The following is a 15,818-nucleotide window of genomic DNA, read 5'->3' as shown; positions in this document are numbered from 1 at the left end:
GTCCCTTTGTTCCATGAGATTGGACAATTTAAATCCATGGGTGTGTGCCAAACCACAGACCCCAGCATAAAACTGCCTATAAATTGATGCAACATTGCTCATTCGAGACATGCCTTAAATATAGCACTTGATCACAGCATGCTTTTTACTCTGAAGGAAAGGTAATAATTAGTGAAAAAAATGAAGTCCTATGTATTTTTTCCCACTTTGGGAAGTTGAAAAGCTTCTTTGCTGCAAATTTTAGAATATAGGAACACTTAATTCTTTTTGAAGTTCATTAGTAGTTTTTGGCATGCACTGCTGGGTACACTTCCCAACCTGTGTTTAAAGCACAGAGGTGCTCTTGTTCTGATATCCATTACTCCAGCACAGATACTTCTGTCTGGAGACTAGATTCATTTGTACCTGGTGTTTATGAGCAATTATATCCAGGTTAGATCACATTAACACTAACATGGGTATAAATGTGTATAAATCATTGGACTGTTGGAAGTCATAAGCTTCACTTTATACAAAGTAACCCTCACCAATCCTTACCACCAAAATAGTTCATCGGTAATCAACCAAGAGAACACAGATGACATATAATAAATCTCTTACATCTTTCAAGGGATCACCTGCACTAAATCATATAATTCTGTAATGATTGGATCTCTGATCCGTTTACTGAAATGACTCAACTGTTCACAGTGGTGGGCAGTCTACACTGACATTTGCAATAAAAACATGAAGGGTCTTCAACCAGAAATGTTAACTGTGTTCTCTTTCCACAGATGCTGCCTGACCTGCAGAGTGTTTCCAGCATTTTCTGTTTTTATTTCAGATTTCCAGATTCTGCAGTTTTAAAAAAAATATATTTTCATTTACCTTGACATTTCTTGTGAGAAAATTTATTTGTGCAATGCTTGAATGAGTGGTGATTCACACACCTCGGGAGACAGCTTGAGCCATCTCCTCCCAGGCTCTTTCACAAAGGTGTCACTGGGATCTCCCCTGGCCCTCCTTGCATAGCAGACCCATTTCTTGGCAATTATCTCACTGATGAGAATGCCAGGTCTATTTCACCAAATTTACAAGCACTCTTCCCATACAACCTGTCTGCTCCATGGAAGACATATTGTATGCTGCTGATGTCTGCCTGCACAGGGAACACGTATAAAAAGGCTGATACCCTGCTCACATAGCTGTATAAGGTAGTATCGAAGTGCAAATTTGGCTAATACTCGTTCAAGGACTGTGCAAGTTTTAGTGCTTCCTCTTCTTTGCAAACAACTATAATGCTGTTTCTAATGACTTTTTGACCAATTTCATGATTTTATTATTGCTTGGAACCCCGCTGAACATTAGCGCACAAAAAAAAGAGTGAAATCCACTTTCTAGGTATTAGAAATTTCTAGGTGTCTTTCTCTACACACCTTTGCTTTGATCCTACCCGTGTTAAATAGCCTGCAGCCTGGGGGACTCTCATCGTGGTACCCGGATAAAATAAGAAAATTCTCCTATTTTGCCGAGAAACTAGAACCATTGCTGAAAAAAAGTATGGGTTTTCACTGGTACAATTTTATGTAGAAAGATAGCAGAATTTTTCTATTTTGCAGTCACAACCAGCTCTGATAAACTTAAACAATCAGAATGCAAAAAAAAAGAAGTTTCAAATCCAGAACAAGATAATTCTGTGAGGAAGGGGGTGGGAAGCTGATGATGTAATCAGTCAGCACACGTTACATTCACAGTCTGCGGTCTGAATCATTTTGAGGGCTTGGTCTTTTCTTCATTGTTTGTTCTGGGATCTAAATGGCCCTCAAACATTTTGACAATAGAAATCAGCAGGATTCCTTCAAACAACCAAACTGTTGGAAGTCTAATTCTAGAAACCAAGGAATAGCAATTGCTTGGGTGGGTGTGGAGTGCCTGCCAGTGGGTGATAAGGATTTTGCAGGAGCCAGAAAAGCAGTTATGTAAACAGATGTATACCTGTGTTTGGAAAGGCATGCAACAGTCCCTCTAGGAAAGTTTCGACTGTTCAACCCTTGACTGCAATAGATGGACTTTGAGGGATACATGTTTTGACTACTATGACCATAAAATTGTTTAAGACATCCAAGCACAGCATAGAAACTTGGTCTGCAACTAGAATCAGGCAAGTACTCAGACCACTTGCAAAGAATGTTAAGCGAGAAAACAACAAAAACAGAACAAATGTATCCATGTGAATTTTGATGTGCTCCCTTCCTGATCCCATGAGATGGATGGAGGCAAAGCTCCTTTCCCTTGGTGACAACACCACATGTGGAAAGTTAGATACTATAGGTACTTAGATTGAATTAACATACAGAGTATCAGCTCTTTTATGAGTCTTATCTTTATGGAGCTTTACATTGTTGCCTTACTGAGGATTAGAATGCATTTTAAATGACACCTGTGGTAAAGTATGAAGGTTAGGAATACATAGGAAATACGCTTGATGTGCTAGTTTTTCCTTTGTTCTTGCTTTGTTTTTTAAGCGGGGTACATTGGCCAACAATTTACAGTCACTTAGTGAGCCATTCTGATCTCTGAAAGAACAGATTGAACCTACGTAGATTCCCACAGTGAGAAGGTGGGGAGAAGTGGGATCCATCCTTTGGGGCAAGGTGTTGAAAGCTGACAAGGGCTTCTGTTGTGTGATGAGATCTGGTGGGGTGGGTAGACAAGGCCTGCTCATAAAATAGCTGGCAAAGTGGTTACGTGGGGAGTTACTGGCAATTCCCTGCAGGAATCCGGGCCTGTAAGTAATACAGTCATGAAGGGAACCAGAAGTCCAACACAACTGGAAAGTAAAGTGATGGGTTTAACAAAACATATGACGGCACCCCTAAAGGGGAGTGCCAGAAAATAAGCTTAGAGCAAGGAGAGTTTTTGAAATTGAAGAAATAAGACAGAGTTCCTCCAGCACTTTGTGTTGTGCCAGATTTCCAGCATCTACAGGCCCTCTTGTGCCCCCTAGTAAAAGTTAATGTTTTTTTTTGAAATATCTGGTTAATGCAGTGTTGAGATTGCTGTCAGAACTGAAAGATAGATTCTACTGCCACCCAGTGGCCGGTGATTTTCCTACTCTGGATTAATCCTACTTCTACCCTTCAGTTTGATGATGTTCATATCTGCTGGTGTAGAGTGTAACCACCATCCAGAGTAAACATTTGTTTTCCAGTCCAACAGTGAAGCTTCCAAGTTTTAACTTTTCACTAAACACATGAAACCAGATCTGAACTAGACTGCTGCGGTCTCTTGATGCACAAATGCATCAGGAGGTCTGTAGAATGTGACAGTGGCAATCTCAAGCTGTGGATCACACCGAGGAAAATCACCCAAGGAAATGATGAACTTTATTTTCATTTTAAAAATTAATTCCTTTAATTTATATGTGCAGCTAAATTCTCCTAATCTTGTCATTCAAACTTGATTTGACTGCCTCAGACTGCGGAAACAGACATTCTATTCCGAGTTCTCTCCTAGGAAGAAATAACAGAGAAAATGATTAATGGATGTGATCAAAGCCTCCTTGAAGTAAGGTAACATCCCCACCGACCCATAATTACTCAAAGTGGAGAAGAAGCATTGGGCATGGTGGGGTATTGAATTATTTTTTTTCTGAAACAATGGTTCCTTTTTTTGGTCATTATCTTACTTAGTATGCCCTCCAATATCCACAAGGGGTTTTACTTGAGAAGTTTACCTTGCTCCAGATCCCACTATCTCTATCTTTAATGCATCCCAGTGTTTATGTCATGTTTTGGTGGCTTCCAGTCCACTTTAGCTTGGAAAATCTGGAATTATCCCACTTGAAAACTTTTACTCTTTTTTCCTTCCTCAAACATTTTTTTTTATTTTTTATATAAAATCAGTTCTTGTTCCATAGTTCAAAGATCCCCACCATCGGGTTCATGCCATCTTCTTGCTGCTACCATCAGGCAAGAGGTACAGAAGCCTGAAGTCCCTCACCACCAGGTTCAAGAACAGCTACTTCCCTTCAACCATTCGGTTCTTGAACCAACCTGCACAACCCTAAATCACCACTTCAGCATAGCAACACTGATCACTTTGCACAACAATGAACTTTAAAAAAAATTTTAGTTATGTACTTTCCTGTAATAAGTGTATAATTTATGTTTATTTCATGTTTTTCTTATGAATACTGCTCATCTGATGCTATGTGCCTTTGATGCTGCTGCAAGCAAGTTTATCATTGCATCTGTACATACATGTACTTCTGCATATGATAATAAACTCAACTTTGACTTTTGATGTCAGAATCTGGTTTATTATCACTGCCATATGTTGTGAAATTTGTTGTCTTGTGGCAGCAGTATAGTGCAGGAAAAAAAGACATGAAAACTAAGTTACAAAAATAAAAGATAGTTCAAAAGGGGAATAATGAGGTAGTGTTCATGGGTTCATGGACTGTTCAGAAATCTGATGGTGGAGGGGAAGAAGCTGTTCCTGAAATGTTGAGTGTGGGTCTTCAGGCTCCTGTATCTCCTCCCTGATGATAGTAACAAAGAGGGCATGTCCTGGGTGGTGAGGGTCCTTAATAATGGATGCCACCTTCTTGAGGCACCACCTCTTTAAGATGTCCTTGATGGCAGGGAGGTTTGTGCCTGTGATGGAGCTGGCCAAGTCTACAACCCTCTTTTGACCTTGCACATTGGAGCGTCCATACTAAGCGGTGATGCAACCAGTCAGAATGCTCTCCACTGTACATTTGTAGAAATCTGCAAGTCTTTGGTGACAGACCAAATCTCCTCAAACACCTAATGAAGTAGAGCTGCTGGTGTACCTTCATGATTGCATCAATGTGTTGGGCCTCAAGATAGATCCTTTGAGATGTTGATGTCCAGGAACTTGAAGCTGCTCACCTTTTCCACCACTGACCCCTCAATGAAGACTTGTGCATGTTCTCCCAACTTCCCCTTCCTGAAGTTCACAATCAATTCCTTGGTCTTGCTGATGTTGAGTGTGAGGTTGTTGTTGCGACACCACTCAACCAGCTGATCAATCTCACCTCTGTATGCCTCCTCATCACCATTTGAGTTGTACTGAATTCAGTACACAGTTACACTGAAACAAAATGATTCAGAAATGTCTGCAACAAAAATGTTAATCAAAATGCAAAAAAAGTAAGTCGCCAGTAGTGAAATCAGCAGAGGTTTGAATTGCTATAATAGCATTGATGTGCATTATATGTTAGGACTGCTTAACCTTTAGGGGAATAAAAAATCAGGAGAGTTTGTGTGCACCAAAGCCACAACCACACATGCTGATAATTCAAAGCAGTGCAGTTCCAGGGGACTGATTAAAAAAAAAGTAAAAACTATATTGGAGAAGGAAGGTTGAAATTTTCTCATGAACTTTGAAAATCAGTGTAACATTGTTCATTGAAAAAATAATCTAAACCCCACAATGAGAAAATTGAACATCAGGAAAACTAAATCGTGACCTTGAATGCTGTTACACATTTTAAAGAGGAAATTTCTTCATCGATCTACTTCATTTTTTTTGAAAAGGTAACCTATTGAATCCACATGTGTGATGTGATGTATAGAATTTAGATTTCCAAAATGCTTTCAATACACTACAATATTATAATAATGTCAGACCTTACCAAGTCATAGGACAGGTAACAGAAGAGAAATTATGTTGATTGCAAGGTAGAAAACAGAGTAGGGGTAAGAGGTAACTGTTCCACATCTTCCTCATCCATATGATACTGAGAAAATAAATCAAGTATCAATATCCAAGGCAGATATCTAGGCCTGGGCTGCAGTGTAACAACATGGATATTTTGAGGGGTCCATGCCAATTTCTTCTAGGAACAGATTTTGTTATGTTCCATGGTCAGTTCAGGAGCTAATCACCACATTAAGGTGACACTAATCTACCAAAGAAGATAGCACTACTAAGGAATGTAAGGAGGTGAATTCCTTGGTAATGTGATCTGGAGGTAGGGGGATCAGCCATGATGGCTGGAGCATATGCAAGAGACCATCTTATATTATTATGCTCTTGATTCTGTATGATGATGATGATTGTCCACTGAATGCAAGGAAAATGCGATTCTTCAGGTGCTCTGTATCTTTGGTAATAAATTAATTTGATTTCTGGCAGTTCTTCCAAGCATTACAACCTAGTCATCAAGAGAGATCAAAAAAGGGCTTCACTGATGATCCTGAATAACTACTGATTCCAGATTTGAGGTGATTGTTGTTTGTTGATCAAGTTAGCATGGCTCAGCATGCCTTTTCTGATGCTGTGACTATATTCCATGGACAGTAAGGTTATGTGATGCATATGGTGCTGTAAAGTCTGCCAACACAAGCAGCCAGATGTTAGGATGCCTCTGCTGACTGGAACCAACACCATCTCCAAGGCACCAATCTTGCATCGAATCAAGCTTTCTGTGTGTGTGGCAAAACAAGAGGAATGCAGGGTGCCATAAAGAACTGTTCACAATTTATATTGGGCTTGCTTGTACTTAATTTGACCCGATGTCAGTAGTCGTCTTGTACCTGACCCATATTATTTTTTAAAATCCTCGATAAAAGAATATTTAAGAGTCATTTACCTTCCTTCTTGCTATTCAGATCACAGAGAAACCAGTGGGGCTTTGGATCTTGCCTGTTGAAGAATTCAGTAACGTCATAGAGTCAGTCATACAGCACAGAAACAAGCTCTTCAGCCCAACTGATCCATGCCAACCAAGTTTCCTACCTAAGCCAGCCCCATTTGCCTGCATTTGGCCCATATCCTTCTAAGCCTTTCCTATCCACGTACCTGTCCAACAACCTTTTAAGTGTCGTTAATATACCTGCCTTAACCACTTTCTCTGGCAGCTCATTCCATATACTGACCACCCTCTGGGTGAAAAAGTTGCCCCTCAGATTCCTATTAAATCTCTCCCCTCTCACCTTAAAACCTATGCCCTCCAATTCTTGATTCCCCAACCCTAGGAAAAAGTCTGTGTGCATTCCTATCTATGCCCATCATTATTTTATACAACTCTATAAGATCACCCCTCATTCTCCTACACTCTAATGGAAAAAATGTCCCAATCTACTCAGCCTCTCTCCATAATAGATGAAGTCTATTCTTTCATAGTAGATGGAGCAGACTAACAGATTTGGCTCCTTGAGGTTGAGCAAGTCTGTAAGCGTGTTCCAGATATCCATATTTCACAGCCCCCAGTAATCCCAGATTTTAATATCTGATCAATGGTTCTGATTGGAACCACAGTCAAAATGCAACATGATCTGGCCTATTGCACACACAGGCTTGCTCACGCACAGGCTTCACTAATCTTTTGTGGCTATGCAGTTTCTGGTGACTCAAAGCCTTGCTTCTATAGTCGTCCTTTGAGCAGACCATGGAGCAAACAGGCCTCTGGCTCAGCACTGTCCTGATGGCTTTCAGCAGCCTATGCTGTCAAAAGGCTGGTTTATGGTTCTTAAAGGTTTGATTATCAGATGCACTTAACATTTGGAGTTGCTTGAAATGACAGAAAAAAGCTTTAAAAGTATTTGAAATGTAATTGTAAGACACTAAACCACTTAATCAAAAACAAATATGCAATAAAATATGATGAAAGCACAAAATTTAGCTAAACATATGAGGAGCCCAGGGATGGAGAGAAAAGTCAAATGCACCCTCAGTATTCTTTCAGTCAGATCACTTCTTATGCACAACTTCTAGCATTCTGCAAGCAATTAAACTTCTGAAAAATATCAATAAGTTTCCACTTAGAGTAATTCTTTTGATACAGATTAACACTAAAATATTAATTTAGGCAGTACTGTATGAAAAAGTAAATACACATCCAAATAATGTGGAAATATTAACTGCAGGTTTTTATCTGTTTACAAAACATGAAATTGTTTAAGAATGGGGCAGCATGTCTGAACATAAAATTGCATTGGAATTAAAATGGGGTTTGAAAAACTCTCAAATTGAAATGAAGGAGTGGCTTGCAATACTTGGGGATGCATTTTCAATGACAGTAGAACTAGTTCTGTTGATCAATCACTACTTACGGAAATCACTTGATTTCCATCCCTATTGAGGGACTTTTTGTACTGACTGATCATAGTATCATAAGAGTTACTGTCTCATCCACTGATATCTTTAAGTCTTACTGTTGTCTTGCCAAGTCATGTTTACTTACTGGCAGTGTTTGCTATGTTAAAAGACCTCTCATGCAATATCCATTTAAACATAGCCCTGGACATTTATTTTCATGTTGAGTCTACCTTGATCAACCTTACATTACAAAGCCATTTGGTGGCAGTGAAGTCTTGGGTCTGAGCCTAGCACTGGGTTTTCAGACAATAACAGAAAATTCTGTGAAGCGCACATATTTTCCATTTTAAGCTAATGGAGTATGAGTACTTGTTCTCATTGCAATCTGAATTTTAAAATTTCCCTTCTTTTGATGCAGCCAGTAGAATTGGCATTGTCGACAGCAACCAGTAGAATGTGGGATACTTCCCAAAGCATCTCCGCATTTTAGCTTCTCTCCTTTAAGATATTCCATAGAAGCTGCCAGTTTCATCAAAGCTTTTTGTCACCAAACCCAATTTTACTTTCAGACAGTGCTTGAGACACAAGATCTGTGAACCCACTGATTTCAAAAAATTTTACGATTACAAAGGAAAAAAGGGTGAATTGCTCAGCAAAAAATTCCAGCCTTCTGAGTAGAGTTTTCTACTTTTCTCAATTGATCAGAGCATAAAGAGGGAAATATTGTCACAGCTGTAGAGGCTTGACCCAAAAGCGGTGCAATGGGGACGATTTAGCAGTGAATGATGACTTTAATAATAGACCACAAAATAACAAGCCACAAGGGGCTCCAAAACAGGAGGGAATAGAAACTAAACACTGCAGGCAACAAGGTAACCTTAGGCAGGGAAAGTAAAGCTAGGAGCAACTAGTTGGGACCAGCTGGTTCAATGAGTAAACAAGGACTGTGAATGAGAACTGGGGTTAAATAGGCTGCAGGTGATGAGTCTGGAACGAGTGGCAAGTGAATCCTATTAGCTGGGTGGACACTGGGAGATGCCTACATGTGCAGGCTGGGAGGTGTCCGTGGGAGTAGGCCTCATAAATATTAAGGCAATGTTTGAAAGGAACTGCAATTATGGGAGATTTTAATCTACACGTTGATTAGACAAACCAGCTAGCAAGTGTATGGTAGAAGAAGAATTTGTGGAATGCGTTAGGGATTGCTTTTCAGAACAGTACAATGCAGAGCCTACTAGTTTATGGACCATTTTACATTTAGTCTTATATAATGAGCAAGCATTATATTTTGGGATTAACGATCCCTGAGGGGGGAGTTACTACAATATAATAGAATTCCAAATGAAGTTTGAGGATAAACACCGTAAATCCATAATAGGTCTCTTCAATTTAATTAAGGGCAATCATCATTGTATGAGGGAGTTGTCTAAAGTGGACTAGGTAAACAAGCTAAGAGATAGTTCAGTAGTGGAACAGTGGCAGATATTCAAAGAGCTGGTCTATAATACTCAGCAAGAATTAATCCCAATAAAAAAAAAGGCACTATCTGTGGTTAACAAAGGAGATAAGGAGAATGTTAAATTGAAAATTAGGATATACAGGGTGGCAAGGGCTGGTGATAGACCAGAGGACTGGGAAGTTTTAGGATCCAGCAACAGAAGACTAAAAAGCTCATAAGAAGGGAGAAAATGAATTTTGAGAAAAGTTGCATGTAGTATAAAAGTACACATTAAAAGTTCCTAAGGATGTATAAATAGGAAGAGGGCAGCTAAGATAAATGTGTGGCCTCAAGAGAATGAGGCTGATTTATGAATAACAGCTAATAAAGAAATGGCAGGTATGTTGAATACATTTTTTTACAACAGTCTTCATTGCTAATATCCCTAAGATATCAGACAAGCTAATTTCAAATAACATGGTAGAACTTACAAAGTTCCTAATTACAAGGGACAAAGTATTGGAAAAACTCAGAGGGCTAAAGTGGATAAGTAACAAGGACCCAATCAACTGCACGCATAGTTTTAAAGGAAGTGGCTGCAGAAACAGTGGACTCATTGGTTGAGATTTTTTCATAACTCGCTAAACTCTGGGAGAGTGCCAGAAGACTGGAAAACAGCCAATGTGATTCCCTTGTTCAAAAAAGAAGAAAGACAGAAGGCACAGAACTAACAGGCCACTTAGTTTAACAACTATTATTTACAAGACGTGAGAGTCAATAATCAAAGAGAAAATAGCTTAGCATTTAGGATAGCTGAATATAATTAAACCGAGTCATCGTGGTTTTAGGAAAGATAAATCATGTTTGACAAATTTGCTTGAATACTTTGAGAATATAACAGGGAGAGTTGATAGAGGGGAACCTGTAGATGTAGTGTATTTAGATTTCCAAAAGGGATTTCGCAAGCGCCATATAGGAGGCTGATGCGTAAATTAGAAGTCCATGGTATTGGAGGAAGTGTGTTAGAATGGATTGAAAACTGGCTTTCTCACAAAAAAAACCAGAGAATTGGAATAAATGGAAAAACCAGAGAATTGGAATAAATGGAAAGAGGTAACTAGTTGAGTAGCTCAGGATCAGTTCTTGGCCCACAATAGTTCGCTATTTAAACTAATGACCTGGAGGAAAGAACAGGAGGTAAGGTTTCCATATTTGCCAATGATACAAAATAGGTGGAAGGGCATATTGTATTAAGGATTCTTACTGGAGGGGATTCTGAGGGACAGGACTTACTTGCATTTCGAAAAGCAAGGACTGATTAGGGATAGTCAGCATGGCTTTGCATGTGGAAAATCATGTCTCCCGAATTTGATTCAGTTTTTTGAAGAGGTGACCAAGAGTATTGACGAGGGCAGGGTCGTAGATGTTGCCTATACGGACTTCAGCAAGTCCTTTGACAAGATCCCACGTGGTTAGCGGGTCTGGAAGTTCAGATCATATGGGATTCAGGGTGAGCTAGCCAATTGGATACAAAATTGGCTTGGTGGAAGGAGGCAGAGGGTGGTAGTGCAGGGTTGATTTTCAGATTGGAGGTCTGTAACCAGCAGTGTGTCACAGAGATCTGTGCTAGCTCCACTGTTGTTCACCATCTGTATTAACAACTTGGATGAGAATGTAGTTGGCATGTATAGTAAGATTGCCAATGACAGAAAATTGGTGATATGGTGGACAATGAAGAAGGTTGTCTAAGATTACAACAGGATCTAAATCAACTGGGAAAGTGGGAAAAGGAATGGCAGGTGGGATTTATCTTGAACAAGTGTGAAGTCTTTCAGTTTGGTAAGCTAAACCAGGGCAGGACTTACAAAGTAAATGGCAGGGCCGTGAAGACCATTACAAAACAGAGAGGCCCAGTGGTACAAGTACATCATTCCCTGAAAATGGTGACACAGGTCGACAGGGTGGTGAAGAATGCATTTGACTTGCTTGCCTTCATCAGTCAGAGCACTGAGTACAAGAGTTGGGACATTATGTTACAACTTTACAAGATGTTGGTAAGACCATACCTGGACTATTGTGTGCAGTTCTGCTTGCCTAGCTATAGGATGTCATTAAGCTGGAAAGGGTGCAGAAAAGATTCGCAAGGAGACACTAAGGGGGCTGGAGAGCTTGAATTATAAGGAGAGGCTAGACAGGCTGGGACTTTTTTTCTATGGAACATAGGATGCTGAGGGATGAATTTAGAGAGGTTTTTAAACATCATGAGGGGCATAGATAAGGTGAATGGTTGCAGTCTTTTTCCCAGGGTCAGGGAGTCTTAAACTAGAGGGCATCAGTTTAAGATGAGGAGTGAATGATTTAAAGGGAACATAAGAACATAAGAAATAGGAGCAGGAGTAGGCCATCTGGCCTGTTGAGCCTGCTCCGCCATTCAATAAGATCATGGCTGATCTGGCTGTGGACTCAGCTCCACCCTCCTTCCTTTACCCACCTTTCCCTACTATGCAAAAATCTATCTAACTGTGTCTTAAATACATTTAATGAGGTAGCCTCTACTGCTTCCCTGGGCAGAGAATTCCACAGATTCACTACTCTCTGGGAAAAGCAGTTTCTCCTCATCTCCGTCCTAAATCTACTCCCCTGAATCTTGAGGCTATGTCCCCTAATTCTAGTCTCACTTACTAGTGGAAACAACCTTCCTGCCTCTATTTTATCTATCCTTTTCATAATTTTATATGTTTCTATAAGATCCCCTCTCATTCTTCTGAATTCCAGTGAGTATAGTCCCAGGCAACTCAATCTCTCCTCATAGGCTAACCCCCTCATCTCTGGAATCAACCCAGTGAACCTCCTCTGCACCCCCTCCAAAGCCAGTATATCTTTCCTCAAGTAAGGAGACCAGAACTCCACACAATACTCAAGATGTGGCCTCACCAGTACTTTGTACAATTGCAGCATAACCTCGCTTTTAAATTCAATCCCTCTGGCAATGAAGGCCAACATTCCATTTGCCTTCTTGATAACCCGTTGTACTGCAAACCGACCTTTTGTGATTCATGCACAAGCACTCCCAAGTCCCTCTGCACAACAGCATGCTGCAATCTTTCACCATTTAAATGATAATCTTATCTTCTATTTTTCCTGCCAAAGTGGATGACCTCACATTGACCAACATTGTACTCCATCTGCCAGACCCTTGCCCACTCAGTTAACCTATCTATATCTCTCTTCAGACTCTCTGCATCCTCAGCACAATTTGCTTTTACACTCAATTTAGTGTCAACAGCAAACTTAGATACACTACACTCGGTCCCCTCTTCCAAATTGTTCATGTATATCGTGAACAGTTACGGGCCCAGCACCGACCCCTGCAGTACCCTGCTCACCACAGATTGCCAACCAGAGAAATACCTATCTATCCCAACTCTCTGCCTTCTATTGGTTAACCAATCCTCTATTCATGCTAATACATTACCCCCAACTCTATCTTATGGAACCTGAGGGGCAACTTTTTCACACAGGGGGTGGTGGGCATATAGAATGAGCTACCACACGAAATAGTAGAGGCAGGTAAACTACAACATTTAAAAGACATTTGGACATGTACATGGATAGGAAAGGTTTAAAAGGATATGGGTCAAACACAGGCAAAGGGTCTAGCTCAAGTCGGCAACTTGGTCAGCATGGATGAGTTGAGCCGCACTGTCTATTTCCGTACTCAATGACTCTATGATACTGTGATTCTGCAATGGGATACAGATAGATTGAGCGAGTGGGCAACAGACTGGCAGATGGAGTTTAATATGGGGAAGTGTGAGTTCATGCATTTCAGTAAGAGAAATTGAAAGGCAGGTTATTACTTAAATGGAAAGAAAATGCAAGTGCGTGAAGTACAGAGGAATCTAGGTGTTCTGCTGCATGAACCACAAAAAGCTATCGGGCAGGTCCAACAAGTAGTTAAAAAGACAAAAGGCGTTTTGTCCTTCATCACAAAGGGACTGGACTTTAAGAATAGGGAGTTTTTGTTGCAATTGTACAAGATGTTGGTGAGGCCTCACCTGGAATATTGTGTACAGCTTTGGTCTCCTTACATAAAAAAGATATAGTAACATTGGAGGCAGTACAAAGGAGATTCACCATGCTAATTCCTGTGATGGGAGGGTTGTCCTGCCAAGAGAGACTAAATAGCCTGGGCCTGTATTCCTTAGACTTTAGAAGAATGAGGGGGTGACCTTATTCAAACATATAAGATCCTAATGGGGCTTAACAGGGTAGATGTTGGGGTGTTTTCACCAGTGGGAGAGTCTTGAACAAGGCAGCATAACTACAACATAAGGAGCCAGTGAATTAAAACTGAAGTATGTAGTTGGATCAATGGAAGTGGAGGTGGATAAATGTTTGATTGATCGAGGAAGAGAGGGGTATGGAGAAACAGCGTAGAAGTGGAGTTGAGGCCAGCATAGATCAGCCATGATCATATTAAATGGCAGGACAGGCTTGAAGGTCCTGATGGCCTACTGCTGCTCCTATTTCACTGTGTTCTTGTTTTCTTTTCTCAGTTGTAAGTGGCTGACCTCCTTGTACCCAAACAATGCCTAGCCCTAGACTTCCAAGCCAGATAAACCTTCACTCAGCATCAACTCTGTAAATCCCTTATAAAAAATTGCAGGTTGCAATAGCATCATTTTCCATCATCTAAAATCTTGTGTGCATAGACCAATCTTCCTTAAACCTTGTTGCCTAACAGCATCAATCTAGTGACACCAAGATGCACTGACTCCTTGGCTGTAGAGATCCAAACTGCACATATTTCTCAGCAAAGCCCTGCACAACTGCAGCAAGGCTTCCTTTTCCATTAAGCCAACTTCCTTTTTCCCTTCCCAAATGATTGGTTTCCTAACATATTTTCTTTCTGTACTTGTTGAATAAATATATCAAGATCCCTGTGCACATGAACACCCACTAATTTTCTCACTGTTCAAAAATTATCTCATGATAGACTTTGTCTTTGAGTCATAGAAAGATACAGGCCCCTTGGGTTGGCACCGACCATTAAGCACCCATTTTTACACTAATCCTACCTTAAGTATTTTCTTCTCACTACATTCCCAGAGATTCTACTACTCATCTTCACTCTGGGCAAATTATAGTGCCCAATTAACCTACTGACCCACATGGTTTTGGATGTGGGATGAAACTGGAGAAGCCAGAAAAAACATGCAGTCGCAGGGAGAATGTGTTGAGAGTTATTGGCTTCACAATCCTTTCAGGCAGTGAGTTCCAAGCCCCTAATGGAAATACTTTTCTAATCTCTTCTCGAAATCCTTCTACTGATTAATATAAATTTATGTCCCCCGATTAATTGACCTTTACTCCAAGGAAAATAGGTCCATTACCCAATAGAACATAGAGCAGTACAACACAGGAGTGGGCCCCTCAGCCCATGATGTCTGTGCTGAACATGATACCAAATTAATCTAAATCCCTTCCACCTGCACATGATCTGTATCCCTCCATTTCCTGCATATTCATGTACCAGTCTAAAAGCCTCTTAAATACCACTATCTTATCTGCTTCCACCACTACCCCTAGCAGCATGTTCCAGGCACCTACCATATTCTGTGTAAAAAACGTGCCCCACACATCTCCTTTAAACTTTCCCCCTCTCACCTTACAACTAGCATTTGAGATTTCTAACCTGGGAAAAAGAATCTGACTGTCTACCCTGTCTATGCCTCTCATAATTTTATAAACTTCTATCAGGTCTCCCCTCAGACTCCGATACTCCAGAGAAAGCAATCCCAGTTTGTCCAACCTCTCCTTATAGTTAGTACCCTCTCATCTAGGCCGAATCCTGATGAACTGCCTCTGTACCCTCTCCAAAGCCTCCATATCCTTTCTGTAAGGGGGCAACCAGAATTGCACACAATACTCCATGTGCAGCCTAACCAAAGTTTTATACACCTATCTAAATCTTTGCTTCCTGAATGAAATCACTCTCCAGTCTTTAATTATTTAGACTTTCAAAAGGCTTTCGGCCAGGTGACATTCAAGAGATTATTGAACAAAATTTGAGCACATGAATTTTGAGGTAATATACAGGCTTGGATTGAAGTTTGGTTAATGGACAGAGGTAACTAGATTATTTTCATTTTGCATGACTAATAGTGTCACAGGAATCTGTGCTGAGGTCCCAGTTGTTTATGATCTATATCAATAAATTTGGATGAAAGTGTCGAATAATATATTCATGTTGGTTCATGACACAAAACTGGCTTGCTGCGTGGAGGACTCAAGAGAGGCTTCCAGGGGATATAGACAGGATTAAGTG

At 40.4% G+C, this 15,818-nt stretch overlaps 1 protein-coding gene across 1 annotated transcript in view; it reads right to left on the bottom strand.

Moving 5' to 3' along the window:
• Positions 1-3,409: 3,409 nt before the first annotated feature.
• Positions 3,410-15,818, bottom strand: part of LOC127570529 (alpha-2,8-sialyltransferase 8F-like) — a 75,784-nt gene continuing 63,375 nt past the window's right edge. Inside the window, exon 7 of the mRNA XM_052016182.1 lies at positions 3,410-3,491. Coding sequence (XP_051872142.1) covers positions 3,410-3,491 — 82 coding nt within the window. The remainder of the gene's footprint in view (positions 3,492-15,818) is intronic.

This window comes from Pristis pectinata, chromosome 5 (genome assembly GCF_009764475.1).
Source record: "Pristis pectinata isolate sPriPec2 chromosome 5, sPriPec2.1.pri, whole genome shotgun sequence".
NCBI classification, from domain to species: Eukaryota; Metazoa; Chordata; class Chondrichthyes; order Rhinopristiformes; family Pristidae; genus Pristis; species Pristis pectinata.
This window is presented reverse-complemented; position numbering and strand designations above follow the sequence as displayed.